The sequence below is a fragment of the Nycticebus coucang genome, chromosome 9, assembly GCF_027406575.1.
Source record: "Nycticebus coucang isolate mNycCou1 chromosome 9, mNycCou1.pri, whole genome shotgun sequence".
Lineage (NCBI taxonomy): Eukaryota > Metazoa > Chordata > Mammalia > Primates > Lorisidae > Nycticebus > Nycticebus coucang.
The window spans coordinates 46,152,689-46,180,573 of record NC_069788.1 but is presented as its reverse complement, the minus strand read 5'-3'; the positions used below and the strand labels follow the sequence as shown (position 1 = coordinate 46,180,573).

Below are 27,885 nucleotides of genomic sequence, written 5' to 3'. Positions count from 1 at the left end.
TCAGCCTCGCAAATAGCTGGGATTACAGGCACCCGCCACAACGCCCGGCTATTTTTGTTGTTGTTGCAGTTGTCCTTGTTTAGCTGGCCGCGGCGGGTTGGAACTCCAAAGCCTGCATGCATGTGGCCCACGCCCTACCGACTGAGCAAGGGGCACCGCCCGGAACAGTTTGTTACTAAGATTGTTGGAGGCATTATGGGTTAACAGAACTAGCTTTCATTTACATCCACTCCCAACCAGCAGCCGACACTGTACTTGTTATTTAATTTTTCTTTCTTTCTTTTTTTTTTTTTGCAGTTTCTGGCCGGGACTGGGCTTGAACCCGCCACCTCCAGCATATGGGGCCGGCGCCTTACTCCCTTGAGCCACAGTCGCCGCCCACGTTATTTAATTTCTCTAAACCTGTTTGCTTCATCTACTATATAAAAGAACTTGGCGCACAGTAAGAGCTCAACGAATTTTTGCGATTAAGCTAAACACTGCAAGTTCAGAGTCTGAAAAGCATAAAATATTCCAAAAATGGAAGCAGTAAACCCCTCCTGCGTTCTAGGTTCCAAAGGTCCTAAGCCAGCACTAGTGACAGCGCCCAGGTACGTAGGAGGTGAGTGAGGTGAGAAAGTGGACTGCGGAGAAAAATCCTCTTCTGAGCGTCAAATCTCCACCGTCGTGCTTCCAAGGAGCGCCAAGTTGTACCTAAGGTTCATAAGTTTGGTGAGAAAAGGCAAAAGACGGACGGAAGAATGGACAGACTTAGCTTCTCAAATCCACGTAAAGGCACCAGCTGCCACTTCTGAGACCAGTATAAGCCCCACTACCAGAGGTCGTGCTGGAATCTCAGCCGTGTCAATGCAGTTGGAGCTAACAAGTGCAGTCTCTACTGCAGGCGCTAGGAGGCGCTCGTCCCGCCCTTGCCGTGCACGGATCCTGGTTTGCGCAAGCGTGATTCCTTTGCTCCAGCGTCCCTCCTCCCTCTCTGCCCCTCCCCCACAGTTACTCTTGGCCAGTTACGTTGGTGCAACGTCTTTGGCGCAATTGCTTACGTAGTGAGACGCCAAGGAGCTGAGCAGAAATCCAGCTGGATTACTGCCAGAGGAGGTAGGGGTGAGAGAAAAAAGTGAGACGAAAGTGGAATTAATACGCCTACTTCCCCGGCCCCGGCGATACTGCCAGGGGAGGTGCGGGCCGGTCGGGGTGTGGCTTCTGGAGGCGGAGGGCTCTGCGATTGGCCCCTGCTGTGGCGACAACGACGATTGGCCCCTGCCTGCGGAGCGCGGTGAGAATTGGTAGTGGCCGTTGGAATTCAAAAGTAGCGGGTGTGGCGCGGGTAGTTCGCGTGTTCTGCGACGCAAGCAGGCGATAGAACGCGGGTCCCGGGATCCCTGGCCCCCAGTCCCTTTTCACTGCGCTTCTCCGGCGTGTGTAGGGCGGAGGTGGACATGGAGCCGCAGGTGAGTAGGCGCCGGCGCGGGTGTCCCACACTGACAGCAGGACGACTGCTGGCCGTCCCGATGCTATCGAGTCCTCGGCTCCTGGCTGGCCTTTGTCATCCCTGCCTGGAAAGCGAAAGTCCGTGTGCCCCCGCCGCACTGGAAGAGGGCGGAGAAGGTACTGGAGACAGCAGGGAGCACCCCTAGGAGATGAGAGCGATGTCTTTCAGCCCCCTCCCCCCACCACGGCTTTAAGTTTCAGAAGTCGCTTCCTCGCTTTCATGCTTCCAGGGTTTCCCACTTCAAATTCTGTCTTGGTGGACCCCTTTTCTCCTTTCCAGTCTTACTCATGATTGCAGTGTGTGGGAAGGGCGAGTTCTGAAATGACATTTACCTTTAGGGAAATGATTGGAGTCTGAGGCCACATCCCCGCTGATATTGTTTTGTGTTGTCTCTCTTGTCATTGCTCTTGCTTCGGGCTGTAGGAAGGAGAGGGAGTGGGATCATCTGGGCTGAAGGACTTCCTCATTCTCTCTTCTTCCTCAGGTTTTGCAGATTCCTGCCCCATGGGACTGGTTGATTAAGTTCTTTCTCTTGTCCGTTCACTGCTGCACCCTACAATCATTACAGCTTCCCCTCTCCGGAGGAGAGAGATGAATGTGTGTGTACTGACCTCTGGTGCCAGAAAAGGTCTCCTGCCTGAATCCTTTGTTTACTAGTATGCAACGTTCTGATTTACCCAATGTCAGGATTCAACCTAGAGTTCTTTATATCCTGGCAACGAAAGAGCATAGGAGCTGATGTGACAGTGAGAAATAGTAAAAGCCTTCCAGATCTATTCATCAAATATTTACTGAACACTTACTACCAGGCACTGTTTTAGTCTGCAGCAGTATACAAAGCAGAAACCTCTGCCATCATAAGTTGCCTTTCTGTGGGAAGGCAGAGAATAAACATAATAAATAAATTGTATAACTCAATTAGAAGGCAGTAAATGGGTTCTGTGCCTGTTGCCTTCAGTAGAGTGCTGTGGCATCACAGCCCACAGCAACCTCAAACTCTTGGGCTTAAGCGATTCTCTTGCCTCAGCCTCCCAAGTAGCTAGGACTACAGGTGCCCACCACAACGCCCAACTATTTTTCAGTTGCAGTTGTTGTTGTTTTGCTGGCCCAGGCCATGTTCGAACCTGCCACCCTTGGTGCATGTGGCTGGTGCCATAACCACTGTGCTACGGGCGCTGAGCCTGTGAATTCTATCTTTTGACACATGTGGTACTCAGTTAATGCTTGGTGGTGATGTTGAGAATTGAGGCCAGGAAGGCCAAGAAGGAAAGGTCTTGGGACATTTGGATCCTGAGTATTGTCTTAAGGGTATCTTTTCTCAACAGAGATCTCCCCTGTTAGAAGTGAAGGGGAATAGAGACCTGAAGAGACGCCTGGTTAAGGCCTCTTCCCAGCTGCCTCTCCCAGGAAGCAGACTCAAGAGGCGACTTGATCAGATGGAGGATGCCTTGGAGCCTGAGAAGGTGGGCAGAGTGTGGAGACTTGTGCATGTGTATATGTGTGAGTGTGCATGCTTGTGTTTGTGAGACAGCTTGTAAACCAATTAGGGAGAGTGATTATGGACCCTGTTTCTTATCTTTCCCCAGAAGCGGACACGAGGCCTGGGAACAGCAACCACAATTGCCACATCTCTCCCCAGAGCACCACACCTTACCACAGTGCCACAGAATACAGGTGGGCCCAAGAGTGGATAGGGAGGGACCAAGAGTATGGAAGTCCAGTGCTCTTCAACTCCCTTCTTTTCTTTCAATTTTATAGTCTGTTTTGAATAGGTAGTAACATTTCACTTGGTTCAAAAGTCTTTTTTTTTTTTTTTTTTTTTGAGAACAGTTTCACTCTGTCACCCTTAGTAGAGTGCTGTGGTGTTACAGCTCACAGCAACCTCAAACTCTTGGGCTTAAGCGATTCTCTTTCCTCAGCTCCCAAGTACCTGGGAGTACAGACACCTGCCACATGCCCAACTATTTTTTTGTTGCATATGTCATTGTTTACTGGCCTGGGCAGGGTTTGAACCTGCCAGTCTGGATGTATGTGGATGGTGCTGTAACCACTGTGCTACAGGAGCCAAGCCACTTGGTTCAAAAGTCTAAAAGCATAAGGATTATTGTATAGTGAAAATTTTCCTTCCTACCTTTGTCCCTCAACCACCCAATTCCCTTCCCCAGGGGCAACTGCATGTCCTTCCAGAGAAATTCTATGGGTATTCAAGCAAATACGGACCCCACTTTTTCCTCTCCACATTTTTTTTTTTAAGACAGTCTTATTATGTCACCCTCAGTAGAGTGCCTTGGTGTCACAAGTCACAGCAACCTCAAACTCCTGGGCTTAAGCAATTCTCTTGCCTCAGCCTCCCTAGTAGCTGGGACTACAGGCACCCACCACAACATCTGGCTATTTTTTTTAGAGACCAAATCTTGCTCTGGCTCAGGCTGGTTTCGAACTCATGAGCTCAGGCAATCCACCCTCCTCAGCCCCCAGAGTGCCGCGCCTGGCCCTTCTGTTTTTTAAACAGATGGTAGCATACTTTCTTTTGTTTTTTGGCTCAAGTATTTGACAACTGGATTGTAGCATGCTTTAGAAATGGTTCTGGTCCTCTGCTCTTTTTACTTATCTTGATCCAAAGTGCTTCTTGATAGACAGTAGAACCTCCATAGTTGACCACCTGCCTACATTAACCACCTTATGTTGACCTGATTTTCATAGACTGGACATGCACCACATGTGTGTGTCAGTACAGTAAGCCTAGTTCTTTCTTTCTTTCTTTTTTTTTTTTTTTTTTTTTTGAGACAGAGTCTTACTTTGTCACCCTGGTAGAGTGCTGTGGTATCACAGCTTACAGCAACCTCAAACTCCTGGGCTTAAGCAATTCTCTTGGCCTCAGCCTCCCAAGTAGCTGGGACTACAGGCAGCTGCCACAATGCCCAGCTATTTTTTGTTGCAGTTTGGCTAGGGCCTGGTGTGAACCCACCACCGTTGGTATATGGGGCCGGCACCCTATCCACTAAACCAAAGGCGCTGCCTGAATTAAAACTTTTTAAATAGAAAAAAGTTCATCAAATAAGGATATAAAGAAGAAAATATTTTTGTATAGTTGTGCATTATATTTGTTTTTAAAGTTGTTCTTACAAGGAGTCAGAAAGTTTAAAACATTTTAAGTTTACAAAGTCAAAAAGTTGTAGTAAGCTAAGGTTAATTTATTTGTATTTATTTATTTATTTATTTTTTGAGACAGTCTCACTTTGTTGCCCTGAGCAGAGTGCCATGGCAGTCATAGCTCATAGCAGCCTCCAACTCCTGGACTTAAGTGAATCTCTTGCCTCAGCCTCTCAAGTAGCTGGGACTACCGGTGCCCAGCTATTTTTAGATAGGAGATCTCACTCTGGCTCAGGCTGTTCTCTGAACTGTAAACACTCGGCTTCCCAAGTGCTGGGATTATAGGCATGAGCCACCGCACCTGGCCCAGCTAAGGTTAATTTATTATGAAAGAAAAAAGTTTTGTTTTTTTTTTTTTTTGTAGAGACAGAGTCTCACTTCATAGCCCTCGGTAGAGTGCCGTGGCCTCACACAGCTCACAGCAACCTCCAACTCCTGGGCTCAAGCGATTCTCTTGCCTCAGCCTCCCGAGTAGCTGGGACTACAAGCGCCCGCCACAACGCCCGGCTATTTTTTGGTTGCAGTTTGGCCGGGGCCGGGTTTGAACCCGCCACCCTCGGTATATGGGGCCGGCGCCTTACCGACTGAGCCACAGGTGCTGCCCGAAAGAAAAAAGTTTTAAAGGCTCGGCGCCTATAACTCAGTGGTTAGGGTGCCAGCCATATGCACCAGGGCTGGCGGGTTCAAACCTGGCCTCCTGGGCCTGCCAAACAACAATGACAGCTACAACAACAACAGCAAAAAATAGCTGGGCATTATGGCAGGCACCTGTAGTCCCAGCTACTTGGGAGGCTGAGGCAAGAGAATTGCTTAAGCCCAAAATTGTGAGGTTGCTGTGAGTTGTGATGCCATGGCACTCTACCAATGGTGACATAGTGAGACTCTGTGTTAAAAAAAATTTTTTTTAGGTGGGCGGTGCCTGTGGCTCAGTCCGTAAGGCGCCGGCCCCATATACTGAGGTTGGCGGGTTCAAACCCAGCCCCGGCCAAACTGCAACCAAGAAATAGCTGGGCACTGTGGCGGGCGCCTGTAGTCCCAGCTACTCTGGAGGCTGAGGCAAGAGAATCGCTTAAGACCAGGAGTTGGAGGTTGCTGTGAGCTGTGTGAGGCCACGGCACTCTACCGAGGGCCATAAAGTGAGACTCTGTCTCTACAAAAAAAAAAAAATTTTTTTTTTAGGGCAGCACCTGTGGCTCAATGGGGTAGGGTGCTGGCCCCATATGCCGGAGGTGGTGGGTTCAAACTCAGCCCCTGCCAAAAAAAACTGCAAAAAAAAAAAATTTTTTTTTTAAATTTTTATTTATGTTTTTTCCCCCAGGAAATAAATAAGCTTGAATCTGGAAATCTATTTTAATTTTTCCCCCTTTTTGTCCTTTTTAACCTCTGTTAAAAACTAAGTCACAAAAACAAATTAGGCTAGACCTACATAGGGTCAGGTTTATCAATGTCACTGTTTCCACCTCTATGTCTTGTTCCACTGAAAGATCTTCAAGGTTAATAACATACATAAAGCTGTCATCTGTAACAAACACCTTTGTTTTTGAGACAGACTTACTCTTGTCTAGGCTAGAGTGCCATGGTGTCAGCCTAGCTCACAGTACCCTTAAACTCCTGGGCTCAAGTGTTCCTTCTTCCTCAGCCTCCTGAGTTTTGGGGACTTCAGGCACCTACCACAATGCCCGCTGGTTTTTTTCTTTTTCGTAGAGACAGGGCCTCCCTCTTGCTCAGGGTAGTCTCCAACTACTGAGCTTGAGCATTCCAACCGCTTCAACCTCTCAGAGTGCTAGGATTACGGGCGGGAGCCACCGCACCTGGCCTACAATGCCTTCTTTGGAATGCCACTTGAAGGACCTTCCTGAGGCTAATGGTTAAATTTTTTTTTTTTTTTTTTGTGGAGACAGAGTCTCACTTTATCGCCCTCAGTAGAGTGCCATGGCATCACACAGCTCACAGCAACCTCCAACTCCTGGGCTTAAGCGATTCTCTTGCCTCAGCCTCCTGAGTAGCTGGGACTACAGGGGCCCGCCACAACACCCGGCTGTTTTTTGGTTGCAGTTCAGCAGGGGCTGGGTTTGAACCCGCCACCCTCGGTATATGGGGCTGGTGCCTTACCGACTGAGCCACCGGCGCTGCCCTAATGGTTAATTTTTTGTTTTTATAAGTAGAAGGCATATATTCCAAAATAACAATGAAAAGTGTTGTATAATAAATATATAAACTGGTAACATAGTTGTCATTACATTATCAAGTAATTGTGTACTGTATGTAATTACATGTGCTATACCTTTATATATCCGGCAGCCCAGGTTTTATTTTTTTTGTAGAGACAGTTTCACTTTATTGCCCACGGTAGAGTGCTGTGGCGACACACAGCTCACAGCAACCTCCAACTCATGGGCTTAGGCGATTCTCTTGCTTCAGCCTCCCGAGTAGCTGGGACTACAGGTGCCCGCCACAACGCCTGGCTATTTTTACTGTTGCAGTTTGGCCAAGGCTGGGTTTGAACTTGCCGTCCTCCGTATATGGGGCTGGCGCCCTACCCACTGAGCCACAGGCACTGCCCTTCAGCGCAGGTTTTTTTATACCAACATCACCACAAACAGGCAGGTAATACTGTGACATCACGATGGCTAATGATGTCACTAGGTAATAGGAATTGTCAGCTCCCTTATAGTCTTATGGGCCTACCATTTTATATGAAGTTGTTGACCAAAATATTGTTATATGGCACATGACTATATTTATATAGCATTTACATTATATTAATGCAATTAATTAGGTATTAAAAATAATTGGGTGGCACCTGTGGCTCAAAGAGTAAGGCACCGGCCCCATATACCAGAGGTGGTGGGTTCAAACGCGGCCCCAGCCAAAAACTGCAACAACAACAACAACAAAATAATAATAATTTAAAGATGATTTGAAGTATACGAAAAGATGGAATACTATATTATTTTATATGAGGGACTTGAATATCCTTGGATTTTGATATCCTGGGTGGGTCCTGGCACCAATCACATTGGATAATGAGGGATGACTATAATTTTCTGATTCTAGGAGGGATATCATTAGGAGCTGGCCAGACTCAGGGGAGGAGGGTATTATCTTATTTCTAATTCTCAGAAGAAGCACCTCCCCTGTGTTTGTGCCTTTGACCTAGCTAGTAGTGTACATGCTACTTTCAGAGTGATCATTCTACTTTTTTCTCTCTTCCCTCTCATATCTCTTGGACAGCTCAAAAAGTTTCCAGGAAGACAGGACCTCGGTGTTCCACAGCTATTACCACAGGTAATTGTGCTTAGGAATTGAGGCTGAGAAGGGATTTGGGGTATATGTAAAGAGAGAATGATGGAGGTGGAGGGACACTGGCCCATGTAATTCCTATGTCAATTCCCCTTTTCTTTAGTGGTGAAGAATCAGAAGCCAGTCCCCGCTGTTGCTGTCCAGAAGCCTGGTAATAGGTGACAAACGTAACTATTGGGTGAGAGGCTGGGATAGGGAAGAGGAAGTGGTGAGTACCCAGAAAAATTCATTTGGTCTCTTCCCTGTCTGGAGTGGAAGGAGATAGATATAGCATCAAGTATGGAGGCTTTATGGGCCAGAAGGGGAAGGGATAGAGAGCCAAGACTTCACTGACCTTTGTCTTTTTTGTATCCATCTTAGCATCAGCTGTTCCTCCCATGGTAGGAGGGAAGAAACCCAGTAAACGTCCAGCCTGGGACTTAAAGGGTCAGTTATGTGACCTAAATGCAGAGCTGAAATGTTGTCGTGAGAGGACTCAAACATTGAACCAGGAGAACCAGCAGCTGCGGGACCAGCTCAGAGATGCCCAACAACAGGCCAATGCCCTGGGGACAGAGCGTAGGACACTGGAAGGGGAATTGGCCAGGGTACAGGCTCAGGCTGAGCAGGGTCAACAGGAGCTGAAGAACCTGAGTGCCTGTGTTCTGGAGCTGGAAGAGCGACTGGGCATGCAGGAGGGCTTGGTTCAAGAGCTTCAGAAAGAACAGCTGGAATTACAAGAGGAACGGAGGCAACTGACCTCCCGACTGGAGCAGCAGGAGGTAAGGGCTAGATTCTCAACCAAATGCCCAGACCTCCTTTTCTAGCAGAGGTTGTACCTCCCCTCCCTTCCAGGTGCCCCTGAAGATTCTTTGGGCTAATAACCCCTGACTACCTCTCTCCACTAGTATACCTCTGTCCTCTCTACCCATCACTAGCCTAGCTCATTCCTGACTTACCTTGCTTTCTGCCCTACTTTTCCCTACTCTTTACTCTATTAGCATAGTTTCCACCTAAATCTGTGTCTTCCCGTAGTCTTCCATTCCCTTCTCTTTCTTCAGGTCACCATCCTGTTCACAAATCCCCATGGTACTCTCTTTCCCTTCTCCCATATTCATTTAACTCCTTCTTGGTGAGCAACATCTAGATCAATTTTTTATTTATTTTTTTTTTTTGCAGTTTTCAGCTGGGGCCAGTGCCCTACTCACTGACCCACAGGAGCTGCCCCCCTAGATCAGATTATTTGTAGTCTCTTAAATGACTCAACTTTCACTTCTGGGTGTTTTGCATATGTGCTTTCCTCTTTCTGGAATATTCTTCCTGTGCTCTATCTTAGTTTATCCCTATACTTATGGATATTAGACAAGATACTATCTTCCTTGTGCCCCTCCTGGATATTCCCATATAACTCTCTCTCTTTGTACCATGATTCCCTATTTTCTCATCTCTTTTTTTATCGGACTCTAGGGTCCTTAGGGGTAGGGACCTCATCTCCACCCCCTGTTCCATCTTGGCCATATGATTTGTTTTTATTCTTGGTTATATCTCACCCTCTGTGTATGTTCTGTTTTTTTCTGGGCAGAGAAGGCTGCAGGCTTCAGAAGCAGCTCTGTCAAGCAGCCAAGCAGAGGTGGCATCTCTGCAGCAGGAGACTGCAGCCCAGGCAGCCTTACTAGCTGAGCGAGGAGAACGTCTCCATGGGCTAGAAATGGAGCGCCGACGACTGCACAACCAGCTGCAGGAACTTAAGGGCAATATCCGTGTATTTTGCCGGGTCCGCCCTGTCCTTCCAGGGGAGCCTACCCCACCCTCTGGCTTCCTCCTGTTTCCCTCTAGCCCTGGTGGGCCCTCTGATCTTCCAACCCGCCTTAGTCTCTCCCGGACTGATGAACGGCGTGGGACCCTAAGTGGGGCACCAGCCCCTATGACCCGCCATGACTTCTCCTTTGACCGGGTATTCCCACCAGGAAGTGGACAGGATGAAGTGTTTGAGGAGATTTCCATGCTTGTCCAATCAGCCCTGGATGGCTACCCAGTTTGCATCTTTGCCTATGGCCAAACAGGCAGCGGCAAGACCTTCACAATGGAGGGTGGGCCTGGGGGAGACCCTCAGCTGGAGGGGCTGATCCCTCGGGCTCTGCGGCATCTCTTCTCTATGGCCCAGGAGCTGGGTGGCCAGGGTTGGACCTACAGCTTTGTGGCAAGCTACGTAGAAATATACAATGAGACTGTCCGAGACCTGCTGGCCACTGGAAACCGGAAGGGCCAAGGGGGCGAGTGTGAGATTCGCCGTGCAGGGCCAGGGAGTGAGGAGCTTACTGTCACCAATGCTCGATATGTTCCTGTCTCCTGCGAGAAAGAAGTGAGCACCTATGGTCCCTGGAACTGGGGAGTAGGAAAGAATGGAACAGGAGAAATTGAAGGATGAAGGGCAAGTTGGGAGGATAGATTACCACATGCAGTTTTGGCTAGTGGGCTATAAGTTATATGTACCTTAACAGAACAAGTGAAGGCAGAGAGTTATACATCTGCTGAAGGAGCCCCCTCCCTGCCAGTTGCCTCTGAGGTTTTTTTTTTTTTTGAGACAGTCTCACTTTGTCACCCTCAGTAGAGTACCAGGGCGTCATAGCTCACAGCAACCTCAAATTCTTGGACTAGAGCTTTTCTCTTGCCTCAGCCTCCCGAGTAGTTGGGACTACAGGTGCCCCGCCACAATGCCCGGCTATTTTTTGTTGAGGTTGTCATTGTTGTTTAGCTGGCCCAGGCTGGGTTCAAACCCTCCAGCCTCAGTGTATGTGGCTGTTACCATAACCACTGTGCTACGGGTGCGGAGCCTTTTTTTCTTTTTCTTTTTTTTTTTTGAGTTAGAGTCTCAAGCTGTTGCCCTGGTTAGAGTGCCATGGCATCATAGCTTACAGTAACCTCTAACTCTTGGACTCAAGTGATCCTCTTGCCTTAGTTTTTCTATTTTTAGTAGAGACAGGGTCTTGCTTTTGCTCAGGCTGGTCTGGAACTCCTGAGCTCAAGCAATCCACCTGCCTCAGCCTCCCAGAGTGCTAGGATTACAGTTGTGAGCCACCGAGCCTGGCTGTGGTCTTGTTTCTTGTACACACCTTGTTCAATTTGCCATAGCCATTCTGACTCTTGGTGTTCCTCAGCCCCGCTAGTTGTAGGCCCATCTCAGTGGCTTTTACCTGAATGCTCTTGTCTTGGAGATCTTAAGGCAGGAAGGCCATTCTTGGCTGTCCTCGCTAAACCTGCCCCCCACACACATACTTCCTATTTTGTGATCTTACTCCTTAGCATTCTCAGACATACTGTGCATTTTATTTTGTCTCTTGACTAGGTAGAAAGAAAGCTCCAAGAGGCAGGGGACCTATTTTCATTACCATACCTGACATATACTGACTTCCTTCCTGCCTTTGCCCCTCTCCTCCTCTGCAGGTGAAGGCCCTGCTCCGTCTAGCCCACCAGAACCGGGCTGTGGCCCGCACAGCCCAGAATGAGCGGTCATCACGTAGCCACAGTGTGTTCCAACTACAGATCTCTGGAGAGCACTCTAGCCGAGGCCTGCAATGTGGGGCCCCGCTCAGCCTAGTGGACCTGGCTGGGAGCGAGCGGCTTGACCCAGGGTTAGCCCTGGGCCCAGAGGAGCGGGAACGCCTTAGGGAAACACAGGCCATTAACAGCAGCCTGTCTACACTGGGGCTTGTCATCATGGCTCTGAGCAATAAGGTGGGAATGGAAGCTGGAGGGGAGGGAACCTGGGGGCCAGGTTGGGTCTGCTGTGCAGAATCCTGCCCAATCCTAACCACCTGTCCCCCGCTCAACGCTCTAGGAGTCCCACGTGCCTTACCGGAACAGCAAGCTCACCTACCTGCTGCAGAACTCTCTGGGTGGCAGCTCTAAGATGTGAGTGCAAGGGACAGATGGCAGGGGTCAGGTAGAAACTATGTTGGGTGAGGGGTGGGAAGGGGGAACAGTTGAGGGAGACCTGTTCAGGCTCTGCTGGCCACTAATGGGGTTGGGCATCTTCTCTTTCTATAGGCTTATGTTTGTGAACATTTCTCCACTAGAAGAAAATGTCTCCGAGACCCTCAACTCTTTACGCTTTGCCTCCAAGGTACAATTCACCAGCAAGCTGAGGCCTTGTCAGGAGTCATGGATGGCTATGGGCTTCTCCATCCTAACTCATTCTGTTCTCTAGGCCCTAGGTGGGGACATTTATCCCAAAAGGATTTACTTTTGTCAGGCATCTAAGGTACTACTCACCTGATTCCATTTTTAACTATTAGCTTTTTTGTTTTTTTGAGACAGAGTCTCATTTTGTTGCCCTCAGTAGGGCATGGTGTCACAGCTCGCAGCAACCTGAAACTCTTGGGCTCAAGTGATTCTCTTGCCTTAGCCTCCCGAGTATCCAGGACTACTGGCACATGCCACTGTGCTGGCTAATATTTCTATTTTTTGTTGCTCAGGTTGGTCTCAAACTCCTGGTCTCAAATAATCCTCCTTGACCTCCCAGATTGTTAGGATTACAGGTGTGAGCCACCGCATGCCCAGCCACAATTATTCTAAGAACTTTGCCTTGCCATCTATTTGGAAAGCATGATAATTGATAGATTCCTTATTATTTTCATGAGTGTAAGTTGGTATCCTAGCAACTTCAAAAGGTGATCGATTAGTTTTTATCTGAGGGTTATCATTTTCCAGATGCTTATGTTTTTGGATGTCTATTAATCTTTTGCAGTTGTTATTTATTTATTTTGAGGCAGAGTCTCACTCTGTGGCCCTGGGTAGAGTGTCTTGGCATCATATCTCACAGCAACCTAACTCTTGGGCTCAAGCAATTCTCTTCCCTTAGCCTCCCCTAGCTAGTTTTTCTATTTTAGTAGAGATGGGTCTTGCTTGCTCTTGTTCAGGCTGGTCTCCAAATCCTGAGCTCAATCAATCTACCACCCATCTCAGCCTCCCTGAATGCTAGGATTATAGGTGTGAGCCATGCAGTTATTCTTTTTTATTTTATTTTATTCATTTTTTTCTTCCTTTTTTTTTTTTGAAACAGTGTCTCACTATGTCGCCCTCAGTAGGGTGCCATAGTGTCACAGCTCACAGCAACCTCAAATTCTTGGGCTTAAGCGATTCTCTTCCCTCAGCCTTCCAAGTAGCTGGGACTACCGGCACCCACCACAATGCCCGGCTATTTTTTGTTGCAGTTGTCATTGTTGTTTTAGCTGGTTCAGGCTGGGTTCAAACCAATCAAACTTCAGGATATGTGGCTGGTGCCGACGGGCACCGAGCCAGTTATTCTTTCTAAGGTTCAATTGTCCTACCTTTGGCCTACAGGAGCCCCTTCAAGTCTGCTTTTGTGATCTTTAGACGGGACCCCAGTAGTCTTTGTTTCTGATTAATCTTATATGTTTTCTCCCCCAGACATTGATCGATTTCCTAAGGACTCCTAATTCCTCAATGGGTGTTCTTAATAATCTATCTAGGTTATTGTTTTAGAGGGAGAGAGTTTTGGGGTCTCTAGACCAGGGTATTGATGGGAATAGAAGCTTCTGTCTGCTCCTGAATGTCTGGGTGGGGAACTTCTATCTCTTAGGCCTTTTCACTTCCTCTAAACCTACTGGACATAGAACTAAACACAACTGAGACCAGCCTGAACCTGCTTTCAGAACTCTTCAGTATTCCTTTGAGGGCAGCTGTAGCACTGTAGTAAGGGAAGAGATCTTGAGAAAATTATTGGTTACTCTGCAAACTTTTTGTCCTAACCCCTTGCCACAGGTGAACCAGTGTGTTATTGGTACTGCTCAGGCCAACAGAAAGTGACGACGGATCCGGATCTTCTGTGTGTGTGTGTGTGTGTGTGTGTTGGGGGTGGGTGCTGAGGTTTATTAGGTGGAGGAGCTATTATAAATAAAGAACAGTTGTTTTAATAAAGGCTAATAAAGGTTTTATTAGCGTTTGGACACTTTTCATAACTGTAAAGGTGGGAGCTGTGGATTTGTCCTTTCTGCCATTTGTGTTTTGCAGGGGGTGTGGGGACCTTAGGTTTTTTTTCCCTTCAACTCATGGGCTCTAGACTCTGGTCTGGATCATCTTTACTAATGTCTCCTCCCCTGGTCGCTTACATGGGCAGGAGGTACTATGCACACCCTGTCCACAACCACTAGTTAGGGTTTAACCCTTATTACCGGCCACTCGAGCATGAGAACTTTTTGGTGAATGGGAAAGTGGAACACGAGCCCAGGCCGGGCCGACATGCGCTCCCAGAAACTGCTGGCTCTTTGCTCCCGCCCTTTCCCTCTTTTCCTTTCGAACCGCCGGGACTCTGTCCGCTCGCTGCTCATTGGCTGGCTCTCGGTGGCGTCACCGCCTCTGGTACTCGCCGCCTTCGTCCTTGCACCCGCCCGGGAAGAGCGGGGCGGGACGGACACGCGAAGCGGGCGCGCACGCCCCGCGGACTCCCTCGCGCCAACCGTCAACGGCCGCCGCCCCTCAAAGGAGGGGCTCAGCCCGCCCAGGTGCCTCGCGCAGGAGGGGCCACGCATGCGCAGAAACGCGGCGGGGGGGAGGCAAACTTGCGACGGAGAGGGCGGGGCCGGGGGCAACGGCGGGAGGAGGGCGGGGTGGGGGAAGGAGGAGGGTGTGGTGGGGGCAAAGTGAAGGGTGAATGGAAGGCGGGGCCGTGAACTGGGGGCCGGGGGGCGGGACTTGGAGTAACTGTGGGGGGTGGGGCAGTTAACGGATGTGGCATGGGGCGGGGGTCCAGTCCAGAAGCGGGCTGCCGGGAGGGGGGATTCCCTCTTGCCCCAAAGGCAAGTCTCTGGTCCGAGGTAGGGGCTGAGGGGATTCCCTCTCCCACTGGGTACGACCGTTCCCGCCTACAGCTCAGGAGGGCCAGCCTCTTGTTAAGCGCCCTCCAGGCCTGTTGGAGGTGAAGGAGGTGGGGTGAGGTGGTACCCGCCCCCCCTCCGGCTCCTCCTTTTCCCCCCGTCCTCCCCTCCCACTACCCTCCCCCCAAGCCGGTCCGTCCCTCCTCTCCCTCCCTCCCTCCCCCCCGCCGCCTCCTCCTCCCGCTGCCGCTGGTTTGGCTGCTGCGTCATACGCCCCTGAGCGGCCGGGACCGAGGGGCTGGGCCTGGGGACCCCCCGGCCTCTGCCTGCACGCCCCCCGACGCCCGGACGTGCCCTCCCCTTGCGGGGTGCTCGCCTAGGTTTCCTACGTCTGCCCCTGCCCGGCTCCTGGCGGCCCCAGCTGTCACCGGTAAGGAGGTGGCAGGAGGCTCCTGTGGGAGGGGGGGCAGGGAGCAGGGAGCAGGGGGTCGGCGCACAAGGCGCGGGCGGAAGAGCTTCGCCGCCCTGGCCTTGCGTCGGGCTGGACGGACTCAAGTCCCTTCCCCGACTTGCGGTCATGGGGAGTACAGACCGTGACTGGGACACGCCCCCCTCCCGGGGCACTCAGGGAAGTTATCTAACCCCGGGGCAGGGTGCCCCGAATTTGAGGGTGACCCGACATAACCTGGCACCGGGATGGTGGTTCTTAATGAGACATGCAGGCCCGGGAGATAGCCGTTTCTACTCTGGAAAACATCTCCAGAAAAGCTCCCAAAACACATCTCTGGGCCAGAGAGCACCCCAATTATGATAGCTCTGTACAGTAGGGGAAGATGAAACTGAATGGTAACCTTTGCTTCTGCAACCGTCGCTTGTCCTAAAATCGCAAAGCCAGGATATAATATCCCAAGAGACCTCTGGAAGCTGGAAGACTAAACATGGAGGGGGCAGTTAGGGAGAGAAGAGCCAGTCATCGGAGTTGGAAGAGCAGGAATCAAGAAGCTGGTGACTGGTGCCGGTGGTTTCCTATCCAGGTGTCTTAGGAATTTGGAGACTGGGAGCACAGATGCTTGATTCTTGACAGAAAATGGCCAAGTGGGGCATTCATAATATTTTCTTACCCATGTCTTTTCTGCTTAGGCCTCCCCAGAATGCAATGGCGCAGCCCCCCCGGCTGAGCCGTTCTGGTGCCCACTCACTTTGGGACCCAACTTCCTCTGCTCCCACTTCAGGCCCCAGGCCTCGACTTTGGGAGGGTCAAGATGTCTTGGCTAGGTGGACTGATGGGCTGCTATACTTGGGCACCATCAAAAAGGTAAGGTCTTCTACCGCTGATCTTCCCATTTCTCTTATCTAATTCAGCTTCCCATTTCATCCTTTGTGCTCATCCATTCCAGGTGGACAGTGCTCGAGAGGTGTGTCTGGTCCAGTTTGAGGATGATTCCCAGTTTCTGGTTCTATGGAAGGATATTAGCCCTGGTGAGACCCTACCTACATCCCATCAAGAACCTGGCTTAGGAAATAGAAAGAGGTTTAAGAACAAGGCCTCTGACACTGTCTTCCCTCACAGCTGCCCTCCCTGGGGAGGAACTCCTCTGTTGTGTCTGTCGCTCTGAGACTGTGGTCCCTGGGAATCGGCTGGTCAGCTGTGAGAAGTGTCGCCACGGTGAGAGGACAGGACAGCAGAATGGTCCAGTTTTCCCCGGCCCTTCCCTCCAGCACGTCCTTCTTATGAGACAAGAGTCTCAAGCTGTCACTCTGAATAGAGTGCTGTGGCATCAAAAGCTCACAGTAACCTCCAACTCGGGCTCAAGCAATCCTCTTGCCTCAGATTTTCTATTTTTAGTAGACAGGGGGTCTCACTTTTGCTCAGGCTGGTCTCAAACTTCTGAGCTCAAGCAATCCCCCCTCCTCGGTCTCCCAGAGTGTTAGGATTACAGGCATGAGCCACCACATCCAGCCCAACACTGATCCTTATTTCACCTGTCCTGTTCTTCAGTCTCCAGGTCATCACTCTGGCCAATTTCCTCAACTCTGTACCTTATCCCCTTGCAGCACAGGGAAGCAGCCATGGAAAGGTGTGGCATAAGCTTTTTAGGCAGAGGGTGGTTCATACACACCCTTTGTAACCAAATGACCTTGGGCAAGTCCCTAGAGGTTTCTCTAGGAGCCTCAGTTGTAAACTAAGAATAATGCACCCACCCCAACAGGACCATGGTCAAGGATTAAATGGGATGGGTAAGACTATTTCTATCTCAATACTAAGCACACACAGGTATGCAATACAATAAGCAGTCTACTATCAACATTATCATTATTCAGCTTATCATCAGGACTGCCATGTTCCAAGGGCCCCAGCCCCTGGAGAGGGAGAGGGCACATCCTGGGTCTGCCGCCAGTGCGTCTTTGCAATCGCCACTAAGGTAAATGTACCTTCCTGTGGGAGACTCCATAGCCTCTCCCAAGCCCTTCCTCTCCCCACCCCTTGGAGGCCTCCCACCTATTCTGTCTCTGCAGAGGGGCGGTGCACTGAAGAAGGGTCCCTATGCACGGGCCATGCTGGGGATGAAGCTCTCTCTGCCGTATGGACTAAAGGGGCTGGACTGGGATGCTGGACATCTGAGCAACCGACAGCAAAGCTACTGTTACTGTGGTGGCCCTGGGGAGTGAGTAATGAGGGGTGGCAGGTTATGGAATGAGTGATGTGATAAAGCCCAGGGAATGAAAAACAAACTTACCATGTAGGGAGTACTGAGGGGGATAGGAGGTAGGTGATGAGAAGGGTGTGGGGCAATTGTGGGGCATCTGGAGGCCACTAGTCCTGTGTTCCCCCTCAGGTGGAACCTGAAAATGCTACAGTGCCGGAGCTGCTTGCAGTGGTTCCATGAGGCCTGCACCCAGTGTCTGAGCAAGCCCCTCCTCTATGGGGACAGGTGAGACCAGGGCAGACGTCCTCTTGCTTTATGTTCCAGTTCCCCCAGGCCCTTCCCCACTCATCTGTTCTCAACTGCTGCAGTGTTTCTTCACCTGTTCACCCCATGCTTGATTGAGTCCTCCATGACATGGCACAGTTTACCTGAATAAGGTGTGTTCTTTCCCACTTGCCTGTGTCCAGGTTCTATGAGTTTGAATGCTGCGTGTGTCGGGGGGGCCCTGAGAAGGTCAGGAGACTACAGCTTCGTTGGTGAGTTATATTGGGCACACCCTCAGTGTAACTCCCAACCTCCCACCTCAAACTCCTTTGGCCTTTGTAATGCTTCTGTGGCCTTGATAACTTGATGTTTCTCCAGGGTGGATGTGGCCCATCTTGTCCTCTATCACCTCAGTGTTTGCTGTAAGAAGAAATACTTTGATTTTGACCGAGAGATTCTCCCCTTCACCTCTGAGAACTGGGACAGTTTACTCCTAGGGGAGGTAAGGGGTTCTGGAGATTGGGGGTTGGGGTGGGACAGGTATACATAAAGGAAAGGAGAAGAGGAGAAATCACTGCTCCCCTGACCCTATTCCTCTCCCCCCCCCAGCTTTCAGATACCCCCAAGGGAGAACGTTCTTCTAAGCTCCTCTCTGCCCTCAACAGCCACAAGGATCGGTGAGTTGGAAAGAAGGGATGACAAAGGAGGCTTAGAAAGAGATGGAGATTTGGAAGTTAGGGAGGGTCTGTAACCCACCTAGAGGAACGTCACTGAAAAGGATTGAAGAATGTCATAAGGGTAAGTGACGTTTTCTAATTTTTCTCTTCATCCCAGTTTCATTTCAGGGAGGGAGATTAAGAAAAGGAAGTGTTTGTTTGGTCTTCATGCTCGGACCCCTCCCCCTGTGGAGCCCCCTATTGGAGATGGAGCCCCCACCAGGTCACTGGGCCAGGGTGGATGGGAGAAATTTTCAGGGTATTAGTCTGGGGGAGTATATTTATAGAAATGGGGAGGTCTTTGGGGTGTCCGGGAGGGGGCTGGGGGGATAAGGAGGCCTCTTACAGCTTCCCTTCAGGGCAGGGCCCTGGGGGAGGGGTCTCACGTCCCCTGGGGAAGCGCCGGAGGCCGGAGCCAGAGCCCCTGAGGAGGCAGAAGGGGAAAGTGGAGGATCTGGGGCCACCCTCAGCAGTGCGCAATCAGCCCGAGCCCAGGGAACAGAGGGAGCGGGCTCGTCTGCAGAGGGCACTGCAGGTACAGGGGCAGGGGAACCCCATGGGGCAAATGGTGGGATGTGGGAAGGAAGCAAGGATTCTCTCTCAATCTTTTGCTCCTTGTTCTAGGCCTCAGTGTCTCCACCAGTCCCCAGCCCTAACCAGAGTTACCAGGGCAGCAGCGGCTACAACTTCCGGCCCACAGATGCCCGCTGCCTGCCCAGGTCAGTGCTCCTCTACCCCCAAACCAGATCTGCTCCCAATTACTTACATCTTGTGGACTTTCTCATCTAAAATTCTTTTCCCTCTCTCCCTTCCCTACATACTTCTTTTTCTAAAGAGACTTCCAGAACCATTATCTAGTACCCATTATTCTAGGGTTATGAAGGTCCCCTTCCTCTGTGGGTAGTGTTTGAGCTTTGCACTTCCGGGAAGGTCCTGACTTTCCTCTCCCCAACCCCAGCAGCCCCATCCGGATGTTCGCTTCTTTCCACCCTTCTGCCAGCACCGCAGGGACCTCTGGGGATGGTGAACCCCCAGACAGGTGAGATTCTATCCCCTATTTCCAGTGATGCCCCTCATCCTAAGTTCTTTAGTCTATAAGCATTCTTTTGTTTCTCTGATCTACATTTGGGCCCCATTTCTGGTCAGTCCTTCTCTACATCTGTCCAGACTCAAAATTACCTTTTCTTCCTAGGTCACCCCTGGAACTTCACATTGGTTTCCCCACAGACATCCCTAAAAGTGCCCCACACTCGATGACTGCCTCGTCTTCCTCAGTCCCAGCCCCATCCCCAGGTCTTCCTAGACGCTCAGCACCCCCTTCTCCATTGTGCCGTAGTTTGTCTCCTGGGACTGGAGGAGGAGTCCGAGGTGGGATTGGCTACCTGTCCCGAGGGGACCCTGTCCGAGTCCTAGCTCGGAGAGTGCGTCCTGATGGCTCTGTACAGTACCTGGTTGAGTGGGGAGGAGGAGGCATCTTCTGAACAGCCTGCCTCTGTCCACCTCCCCATTCACACACACCGGCACTTTCATACCCTGACCTCTGACCTCACCTACAGCTGAGATGTACCTGGAGAGATAGGGGATAATTCTCCCTACTGCCCAGGCTGGAATCTAAGTGGGAGGGTAGGGAAGAGAGAGGCTCTCTCTTCCCTACCCTCCTCATGACTCCTGACCCTCCCACCCTCCTTCCCATTTCCTTTGATGTTATTTTGTTACAGCTTTTAAAATATTTTTTAAAATTATTTATCCCCTGGGGGCAGAGACTGAGGAGGGGGGGATAAGGGATCCCAGACTCTGTATGATTGAAATAAAATGAAATAAATCTAGCAGCTGAGTCCTTCTGAAAGATGGAGAAAATACAGGGCCCAGAAGCACTTATCTTCCCCAACCATGTTTCCATGTGATAAGGAAAAAGGCAGAAAGAACCAAAGATAAGATTTAATGGGGGCCGAGTCATCACCTGGAAGTCAGAGGGATCATGGCAGGTACAAGACTCTTCATGGTAGGACTGTGCTGGAGTCAGAAACTGACTCTGTGACCTGGCGCACCCAATGCAGGTAGGGGTAATTCCCCTGTTCCACAGGCAATGCAATCACCTCAGCCACTTCGTAAGGGTGCACAGAACTGCAAAATAGATTGGGGGGGGGCGGTGCAGGGGTTACTCAAAGATTTACCCAAAGGAGGCCACCCCTTCAGACACAAGCCCTAGACTGCCCACAATACACACCCTCACCCCTATTCAACTCAAAGCTCTCACCGAACAAAATCTGTCAAAGCTGGGACCAAGGAACTCTGGGTTTTAACCATCTAAGAAACAAAGATAAATATGGTTGAATCAAGGGGTGGGATTGATTTCATATGAGTGAGTCAAATGGGTCAGGGAATTTTTGTTGGGTAGGGGAATGCTCACCATCAGCACCTCACTGTCTTCCTCGATCTTTCCCTTCCACTCATAACTGAAAAGGTCAGAGAGAGGTGGAAAATCGTTGGGAGCAAAGATTTCCCCCCAGCAAAAAAACTGCCAGTCAGACCCCAACTCCTATGGCTTACATGGATGTAACCTGAGGAATGAGGTTGATGCAGGCTGCTAGGCGCTTCTCCACCACAGCCCTAAAGGATGAGAAAGCCAAATTCAGAGTGTCCCATGACCCTGATTTTTACACTGGCAGCCAAAAGACAGGCTTCCAAAGCTGGAGAGCAGTAAATGGCACTCTCCTTCCGCAACCCCTACTCTCCCTTCACGACCGCCCAACTTCGCTCCCCACCTGGCGATCTCCTTGGCGACCTTCTCGTTGGGGCAAGTGATGAAGGCTGCGGAAACCGAGCCCGGAACATAGCTAGAGCCCGAGGACGGCGAGGACTGGGACGGGGGGCTTCCAGAGGCCATGGACAGCAGGGCTCGGGGTACCAACAGAAGACGAGAAGCCAAAGGCGGCAGCGCCGGCATCCAAAGAACCGACAGCAGCAAAGAGGCCTGAGAGCAAGGGGCGAATTCGGTCTCTTCCCACAAATACACCAGGAAATTGCAGCCAGGTAAGTCTTTGCTTGGTTGAGCACTCAGGCTCTGCCCTCCCTCTTCTACACCCCGAAGGGAAATGTGCCTTAAGGTGGGAGAAAAACTTGCAAAATTAAGGCAAACGCTTGTTCCCACCCATACCTCAGGAAGCCAACCTGCAGAATTCTGGGCTAGAGTAGTGGTCGAGGATTCCAGGACGGGAAGGGGCGGGGCCAGTCACTCACCCCTCCGCAGAGCAGGATTGCGGGAACCCGCCCCCCACTCATGCAGCCTTTGCTCGTAGAGTAGAGTTGATCTTAAATACCAGACGTTACACAGATAAAAAAAGTCCAAGCTCGGGAAGAGCGGCCTTTTCTTACCTGGGCAACAACCACGTTATGAGAAAACAGTACACACCACGTGGCTCAGTTTGCCCGGCCTCCTAATGAGGGAGGAACGGAGGAAGAATTGGCCAATCGACAGCTGGATCTGCAGACATGCGCGGAACTGGCACGCCCGTTTCCGGGTAAACCGGAAATAGTCTGTTGCTGGCTGAGAGCTGCAGCGACGTTCCACCGTCACGTGAGGGAGCGGGTCCTCTCTGGTGGAGGTACCTCACACACACAGTGACACCAAGTGGCCAATCGTAGGCCAGCCCCGCAGGCCACGTGAGGAGAGTGCTGGCGCTAGGAAAGAGGGGCGGGAGACCCCGCCGACTTTATGCGTCAGTCTGTGGAGTGCGGAATTGTTCTGTAATCCTTAATATGACTAGTAACAGTCTCTACACTATTTGAAAGGCCTTATGGAGTAGGAGTGTCTGAGACTAAATCTCAGGGGGTGAGGAGAGCGCCCCCTGCCCTTTTAGTTAGGACTGAAATATGCCTGGGTTTGGGGATGAACACTGAACACGATGATCTGAGAAGCCAGTTGTCGCTGGGTAGGGGGCCGTGATTAGGCAGACACTGGATGGCTAAGAGAGGAAAGATATTTTAAAAGGTCAGCAAAACCCTGTAAATGAGATACAAGATGAGGAAACTGGGGATGAGGGCACCCCAACTCTCTTAACTGAAAACCCAAAGCTTGGGACTGGTGAATCAGAATAAGTGCGGGTTGAAGATAGTGGTAATGGTCTTTTTGTGCCCTCTTCCCTGCCTATTGCACTCTCCTAGATTGGTCCACCTCTCAGCCTTGGGTCTTCTTTCCTTTACCCATCCCCCCAAGGAGCCAGGACCTGCCCTACATAACCTCCCTGGGGCCCAATCATTCTCTGACCCAAAAATGGAGAGAAGGGGCCAAAAAGAGGTGAGAGCGGTGGGAACAGGCAGCATAAAAAAAGACTTGCCATTTTCCCCACCCAATATTCCCCCTCCCTCCAAGATCTGGGGTCAGTGTGCTTGGTAGTGGGTATACTTGGTGTCAGGGTTCTCACATACTTACCTTTCCTGGGTTGGGAGTTATCCCAAGATTTCCTTTGGGTTCCAAGTCTGTCTCTGAGATGGATCTCTGTAGGGTCTTTCAATATTTGTGTTGGGATCTTTTTCAGAACAGAATTTCCTTTTATTTATTATTATTATTATTTGGTTTGGGGGGGTTTCTGGGTCTATGGCCACATTCTCTGAGGTCTTTTAAACTGTTCTTTATGAGTTTTGGACCTCTGAAATATCCATTTCTGGGCCAACTGACTAGATCACTTTGTCTCCCCTTAGGTCTGGAATTTGTCTCTTGAGTTATCAGTCTCTTACGTCTGATGTCTTTGAGATCTGAGTCTAGGGTCTTTTGGATCTCTCTCTGATCTAATGTCTAATTCTAGGTCTGGGTCTTTCGGAATCTAGGCGTTATCTTTTCTTTAAGTGTAGGTCTCAGGTGTTGGTCCCTGAAATCATCATCTCAGAGTCCGGAGTCTTAAAGATTTCTGTGGCTATGGAGAACATTTATGAGACTGGATTCTAAGATTTTGATCTTTGGCACCTCTTTCAGGGGGATCATGAATTCTCCCCCCCGCCACCCCCAGGATAAAGGGTCTGTTTTTCCTTAGATTTTGGGTCTGTGTTTCAGATTAACAGGGGGAGGCAAGGTTATCTTTCTCTGTAGGTGTGGGATCTTTCCATCTTAGGGTTTGGGGTCTGCATCTTTAGCAAAGATTGCTCTGTCTGTCGTGTTTTTGAATCAGGGGTCTCTCTCTTTCTCTCCCTTTCTCTCTCTGGGTCTCCCTGAGTAGGGGTGGGGGCTGCAGAGTCTCTCCCTCCTCCTCCTCCTGCTCTGTTCGCTCTCGCTCGCTCCCCCGCCCCCCCTCTCTCTCTCGGCTGCCGCTGCTGCCGTTGGCTCTTATTCTCCTCCTCCTCCTCCTCTCTCCTCCTCTCTGCTTCTCTCTGCTCCTCTCTCCTCCTCTCTCCTCCTCCTCCTCCTCCACCTCCTCCTCCTTCTCCCCCTCTCTCTCCCCCTCTTTCTCTTCTCTTTCTCCCCCGTCCCCCCGCCCCCTCCCCCCCAGGCCTGATGAGCAGGTCTCGCGCCTCCATCCATCGGGGGAGCATCCCCGCGATGTCCTATGCCCCCTTCAGAGGTACGGTGTTGGGGGGAGGGGGAGGGCCAGATGGGGGGCAACAGGGGGAGGGGCAGGGGGCGGAGGAGAGTCAGGGCCAGCGAGGGGGAGGACCGAGAAGGTAGGGGTGGGAGCAGCGGGTAGGAGGGATTGGAGGCCAGAGGGATAGAAGTAGATAAGGAATGGAAGGGCCACGAAACTGGCCTTGACGGGGGGCTGAGAGGGTAATGATGAAAGGGAAAGACAGTGCCAGAAAGGGATGGGAAGGTAGAAAGATTGGGCTGGGGAAGAGCTGCAGAAATTATTTGGGGGTAGGAGCTTAGTGATGAAGAAAATATCAAGGAAATAGAGAGACAGAATCTTAGGAGAGGGACTAGGAGGAAGAAATGAAAACATAGGGGTTAAAAGAGAAGCCAAGAAAATGGAAGGGAGAGTATGTGGTGGGGGCTCAGAGAATGGTAAGGGGTAGAAAAAGCGAGGATGGAGGGAGAGAAGGGGCCAGATGGAGAGAGAGGGAGGCTGTGGGGGGATGGGGGATGAAGGGTCCAGATGGAAGGAAGAGAGGAGAGAGAGGGAATGGGTTGGGGGAGGGGAGACCAGGGCAGGGGGAGGACCAAATTATATATGTGTTTTGCCTGAGGGGGCAGATATAAGTAACATCGAGTGATGGGAATAGGGGCCAGGTTAGGATCCTGCCCCAGACTGTGACCTTCATTAAGGCTCTTGACCACTGAAATGCAGCCCCTGGGGTCTTAACTGCTCTCTCCTCTTCATCACTTTTACCCCCTTCCCCCACCTCCAATCCTATTTGCATTCCCCCTCCCTTCTCTGCTGTCCATCACCTATATCTTTCCCCCCATATGGTGTCCGTTCTTTATATGAGTCCCTTTTCTGTCCTTCCCCTATATCAGTCCCCTCTTTGGTACCCATTCTCTCACCCCACTTATTCTTTCTGATAGTTCCTGTATATTTCTGACAGCTCTTTACCTCCTCCTTCTTGACCCCTTTATACTGGCCCCCTTGTTAGGTCTGCCTCATTCTTCTGCCCCATGTCCAGTTGAGCCCTTCTGGTATATTCCCTTGTCCCAGGGTATTTACTGTCATATCTGCCGCCTCTTCTTTTAGATTGTTATTGTTATTTGTTCTTCAGTCCATTCCCTATCCCTCCCCCCCGCTTGTCACCACAAGTCTGTGCCTACCTGAATTCAAGTCTTTCCCTGAATACCTCAGCTTGCATCACCATTCCTCTTGTCTTCTGGGATGCTGGAGATTTGTAGTGCAAAACACACATTTTGATGGTTAGAACAGAGACTATAAGGGATCCCCACCTGAGCCCTTGTGGGATTTCTCATCCTAGTAAATTTTCCCCCTTTCTCAGCTATGTTGTTTGCCTCTTTAATCTGCCTTCCGGAATCATTCTTCTGTAAATCCAGTGTGTGTATGTGTTTCCAGAATTGCTCCTAAGTTCCTTGTGCCCTCTCCTGCTCCCAGAAAAAAGTTGCCCCCTGAGGTCTAACCTGCCTCCCTTGACTGCAGCCTGAACTGGCTCCTCCCAAAATGATTATGTGTACCAACAGATTTCTCTGGGTGTACTGAGTGTGAGTGCACTGGGCATCTTGCCTGCAATGTCTGCAGTCAGTATTGGTGATCTCTGTATCTAGACAGTATCAGTTAGAGTCCCTGAGATGGCACTGAGATAGAATTTCAAAATACTGTGCTTTCTCGGTAGTGGACATTCTGGGAACTGATCTCTTATTTTGATCTGGAAGGTGGATAAATTTGAGGGACCTGTTTGCAGACAGAAATTAGCTGGATTTTTCAAAACTCTCCCACTCAGGGCATTCTATAGAAATGAAGTTCAAAGGCCAGTTCTCCTACAGTACACCCATGGTTAATTATCCCATTAAAGTGATAGAATTTGATTTTTCTTCCTCTAAACTCTCTCTCACTCTGATACCTAAAGTCTAATTTTATCACTATGATATCACCAATCTGTCTTCTCTTACCTCAATAGGGTCTACCTTGTGTCCCTGTGATGGTGTGCAGGCCTTAGGGTTTAAAGGAGAAGTATTTGCAGGGAGGAGGGCATGACAAAAGAAAAGCAAAGTTGGGGAACAGGGGCCCTGGGGCATCTTTTAGCATAGGCAACACTTGGTCTACTATTCTGCTCTTCTGGACATTTCTCCAGCTCTTATCTTTGGAAGCCCTTCTGCATTATCAGTCCTGGATATACTAGTCTTCCCCACCTCCTTCTTCCTCAAGCTCCTCACTCCTTAGGGATGTTCCTAACTTGTGGCTTCTGTCCTATCTATGGAGACTATGTGGGGGTCAGGGAGAAACAATGTCAGATCCTTATCTCTGGACATGTATGGGGGGAGAGATCAATTTGGTCTCTACTCATCCAAACAAGGGCATATTTCCCACCTTCTGCACTGGCCCCTCCACAGCCTGATGCTGACAAAAGTCATCTTCTCATCAGAACAATCAGAACTTTCCCCAAAAGATGAATAGGGTTGGACTAAGGGAGGAGGGCACAGAGAAGAAATGAGAGATGGAAGGGGAGGCCTTCTCATGTCTCTGACTCTGTAAACAGGTGAGCTCCTCCAGTGCCTTTCTTTTCCAGATGTTCGGCTCTCAGAGTCTCATAATCCCAATGTTCCCACACGTACCTCCATCCTACTTTCCCACAGCTGTGAAGTTTTCCATTTATTTTCTTGCAAATGGGTGGTGCCAACCTTCCAAGTCCTTGTCTTTCGCAGTTATCTGGATGCCCTTCATTTTACCAGATAACTGCCACCAACCTGTGTTTTTCTTCTGCCACTTTTGCTGCATGTCTGCCTTTTTATTTTCCTGAAATGGATGGAAAGTTCCCTCACCTTTCTCTATTCCCAAACATGTACCTTCTTTGTCATGATAGAATTCTCCTCTCTCACCCACCCCTCTGTATTTCTTTCTTCAAGTCTACAGATTCCCCAGTAATGTTATGTGATTCTTCTCTCTTCCCTCAGATGTAAAGGCTTGTCTTGTGTTCCTTTAAAGTTACCAGCTACCTTACCCTCAACTACGATGATCTCAAGGCCAGATGTGATCCCATTCTCCCACTTTCTGGGCTCTCTCACCATTTTAGGCCTCTGCTCCCACAAGCATAGAGCCTCCCTTACTATTTCTGTGTGTCTCTGTCCCCCAGATGTACGGGGACCCCCTATGCACCGAACCCAATACGTTCATTCCCCATATGATCGTCCTGGTTGGAACCCTCGGTTCTGCATCATCTCGGGGAACCAGCTGCTCATGCTGGATGAGGACGAGGTGAGCAGGGTGAGGAGGTTGGGAGAAGACCTCTGGGAGAATGTGGGAGAATGGAGAGAGTCCTAATTAGTGAAGGGGAGAGAGACACAAGGAAGGCAAAGAAGAGAGAAACATTTGCAAATGGTGTGAGGAGAGTGGCCATTAAGACTTGGGTTAGGGGGCGGCGCCTGTGGCTCAGTCGGTAAGGCGCCGGCCCCATATACCGAGGGTGGCGGGTTCAAACCCGGCCTCGGCTGAACTGCAACCAAAAAATAGCTGGGTGCTGTGGCGGGCGCCTGTAGTCCCAGCTACTCGGGAGGCTGAGGCAAGAGAATCGCTTAAGCCCAGGAGTTGGAGGTTGCTGTGAGCTGTGTGAGGCCACGGCAGTCTACCAAGGGCCATAAAGTGAGACTCTGTCTCTACAAAAAAAAAAAAAAAAGACTTGGGTTAGGGTATGATTAAAGGGACAATCACTCTCATGTTAGCCAAGGGGTCTTTGAAGGCCATGGGCAGTGTTGGGGAGGGGATGTGGTTCTGAAGATTTGAGAGTGCCTCATGTTTGTACCCTGTGTCCATACTGTGGAAAAGGTTAGAATAGCAAAGAGAAAACGAGGGCTTGGAGAAGGGGTGAAGAAATGGGAAAACTTTCCCTCCAAAGTGCTCCTCAAGACATTT

The 27,885-nt window shown here is 50.3% G+C and overlaps 4 protein-coding genes across 22 annotated transcripts in view; 3 read left to right on the top strand and 1 right to left on the bottom strand.

The window, feature by feature from the left end:
- Positions 1-1,040: 1,040 nt before the first annotated feature.
- On the top strand, positions 1,041-13,859 carry KIFC1 (kinesin family member C1). 3 transcript variants are annotated; one of them, XM_053601162.1, is made up of 11 exons: positions 1,041-1,273; positions 2,815-2,952; positions 3,076-3,163; positions 7,877-7,930; positions 8,049-8,096; positions 8,306-8,706; positions 9,507-10,286; positions 11,369-11,659; positions 11,763-11,836; positions 11,972-12,047; positions 13,709-13,859. In XM_053601162.1, exons 2-11 carry the CDS (start codon positions 2,926-2,928, stop codon positions 13,751-13,753), a joined length of 1,884 nt encoding a protein of 627 aa, XP_053457137.1. In that variant the 5' UTR covers positions 1,041-1,273; positions 2,815-2,925; the 3' UTR covers positions 13,754-13,859. The 3 variants fall into 3 exon arrangements, with proteins under 3 accessions (XP_053457137.1, XP_053457135.1, XP_053457136.1); XM_053601160.1 differs by lacking the exon at positions 1,041-1,273 and adding an exon at positions 1,287-1,448; XM_053601161.1 differs by lacking the exon at positions 1,041-1,273 and adding an exon at positions 1,298-1,605.
- Positions 13,860-14,662: 803 nt separating this feature from the next.
- PHF1 (PHD finger protein 1) lies at positions 14,663-20,210 on the top strand. 4 transcript variants are annotated; one of them, XM_053601155.1, is made up of 15 exons: positions 14,663-15,190; positions 15,901-16,075; positions 16,158-16,239; positions 16,331-16,426; positions 17,083-17,183; positions 17,278-17,426; positions 17,598-17,693; positions 17,876-17,944; positions 18,051-18,174; positions 18,282-18,349; positions 18,507-18,611; positions 18,737-18,923; positions 19,013-19,107; positions 19,350-19,427; positions 19,581-20,210. In XM_053601155.1, exons 2-15 carry the CDS (start codon positions 15,917-15,919, stop codon positions 19,867-19,869), a joined length of 1,698 nt encoding a protein of 565 aa, XP_053457130.1. In that variant the 5' UTR covers positions 14,663-15,190; positions 15,901-15,916; the 3' UTR covers positions 19,870-20,210. The 4 variants fall into 4 exon arrangements, 2 of the variants coding, with proteins under 2 accessions (XP_053457130.1, XP_053457129.1); XM_053601154.1 differs by having other exon boundaries at positions 14,664-15,190; positions 19,347-19,427; XR_008382312.1 differs by lacking the exon at positions 19,581-20,210 and having other exon boundaries at positions 18,748-18,923.
- Positions 20,211-20,310: 100 nt separating this feature from the next.
- CUTA (cutA divalent cation tolerance homolog) lies at positions 20,311-21,905 on the bottom strand. Of its 4 annotated transcripts, none has more exons than XM_053601157.1 (6): positions 21,764-21,905; positions 21,154-21,362; positions 20,939-20,998; positions 20,799-20,844; positions 20,646-20,695; positions 20,311-20,512 (listed from the first exon to the last, which is right to left on the bottom strand). In XM_053601157.1, the coding sequence occupies exons 2-6, from the start codon at positions 21,333-21,335 to the stop codon at positions 20,386-20,388; spliced, it is 465 nt and encodes a 154-aa protein (XP_053457132.1). In that variant the 5' UTR covers positions 21,336-21,362; positions 21,764-21,905; the 3' UTR covers positions 20,311-20,385. The 4 variants fall into 4 exon arrangements, with proteins under 4 accessions (XP_053457132.1, XP_053457131.1, XP_053457133.1 ...); XM_053601156.1 differs by having other exon boundaries at positions 21,629-21,903; XM_053601158.1 differs by lacking the exon at positions 21,764-21,905 and adding an exon at positions 21,546-21,664.
- A 1,449-nt stretch (positions 21,906-23,354) lies between these two features.
- SYNGAP1 (synaptic Ras GTPase activating protein 1) overlaps positions 23,355-27,885 on the top strand; it is a 32,786-nt gene continuing 28,255 nt past the window's right edge. For 3 of the 11 annotated variants that reach the window (XM_053601147.1, XM_053601144.1, XM_053601151.1), the window contains exons 1-2: positions 23,360-23,943; positions 27,110-27,231. In XM_053601147.1, coding sequence (XP_053457122.1) covers positions 23,877-23,943; positions 27,110-27,231 — 189 coding nt within the window. In that variant the 5' untranslated portion in view covers positions 23,360-23,876. Of the gene's footprint in view, positions 23,944-24,017; positions 24,381-27,109; positions 27,232-27,885 lie in introns of those variants that run through there. The other 8 variants (XR_008382308.1, XR_008382309.1, XM_053601149.1 and 5 more) reach the window with 5 other exon arrangements.

Coding starts and splice junctions, on each gene's coding strand:
- PHF1 (XM_053601154.1), top strand. CDS start 15,917: ATGGCGCAGCCCCCCCGGCTGAGCCGTTCTGGTGCCCACTCACTTTGG. Junction 18,175..18,281: donor ACAGTTTACTCCTAGGGGAG/GTAAGGGGTTCT, acceptor TCCCCCCCCCAG/CTTTCAGATACCCCCAAGGG. Junction 18,924..19,012: donor GTCTGCAGAGGGCACTGCAG/GTACAGGGGCAG, acceptor TCCTTGTTCTAG/GCCTCAGTGTCTCCACCAGT.
- KIFC1 (XM_053601160.1), top strand. Junction 3,164..7,876: donor CACAGTGCCACAGAATACAG/GTGGGCCCAAGA, acceptor TCTCTTGGACAG/CTCAAAAAGTTTCCAGGAAG. Junction 8,097..8,305: donor TGTTGCTGTCCAGAAGCCTG/GTAATAGGTGAC, acceptor TATCCATCTTAG/CATCAGCTGTTCCTCCCATG.
- CUTA (XM_053601156.1), bottom strand. CDS start 21,670: ATGAGTGGGGGGCGGGTTCCCGCAATCCTGCTCTGCGGAGGG. Junction 21,363..21,628: donor CAATCCTGCTCTGCGGAGGG/GTGAGTGACTGG, acceptor CCTTGCTCTCAG/GCCTCTTTGCTGCTGTCGGT. Junction 20,696..20,798: donor AAGACAGTGAGGTGCTGATG/GTGAGCATTCCC, acceptor TTTGTTTCTTAG/ATGGTTAAAACCCAGAGTTC.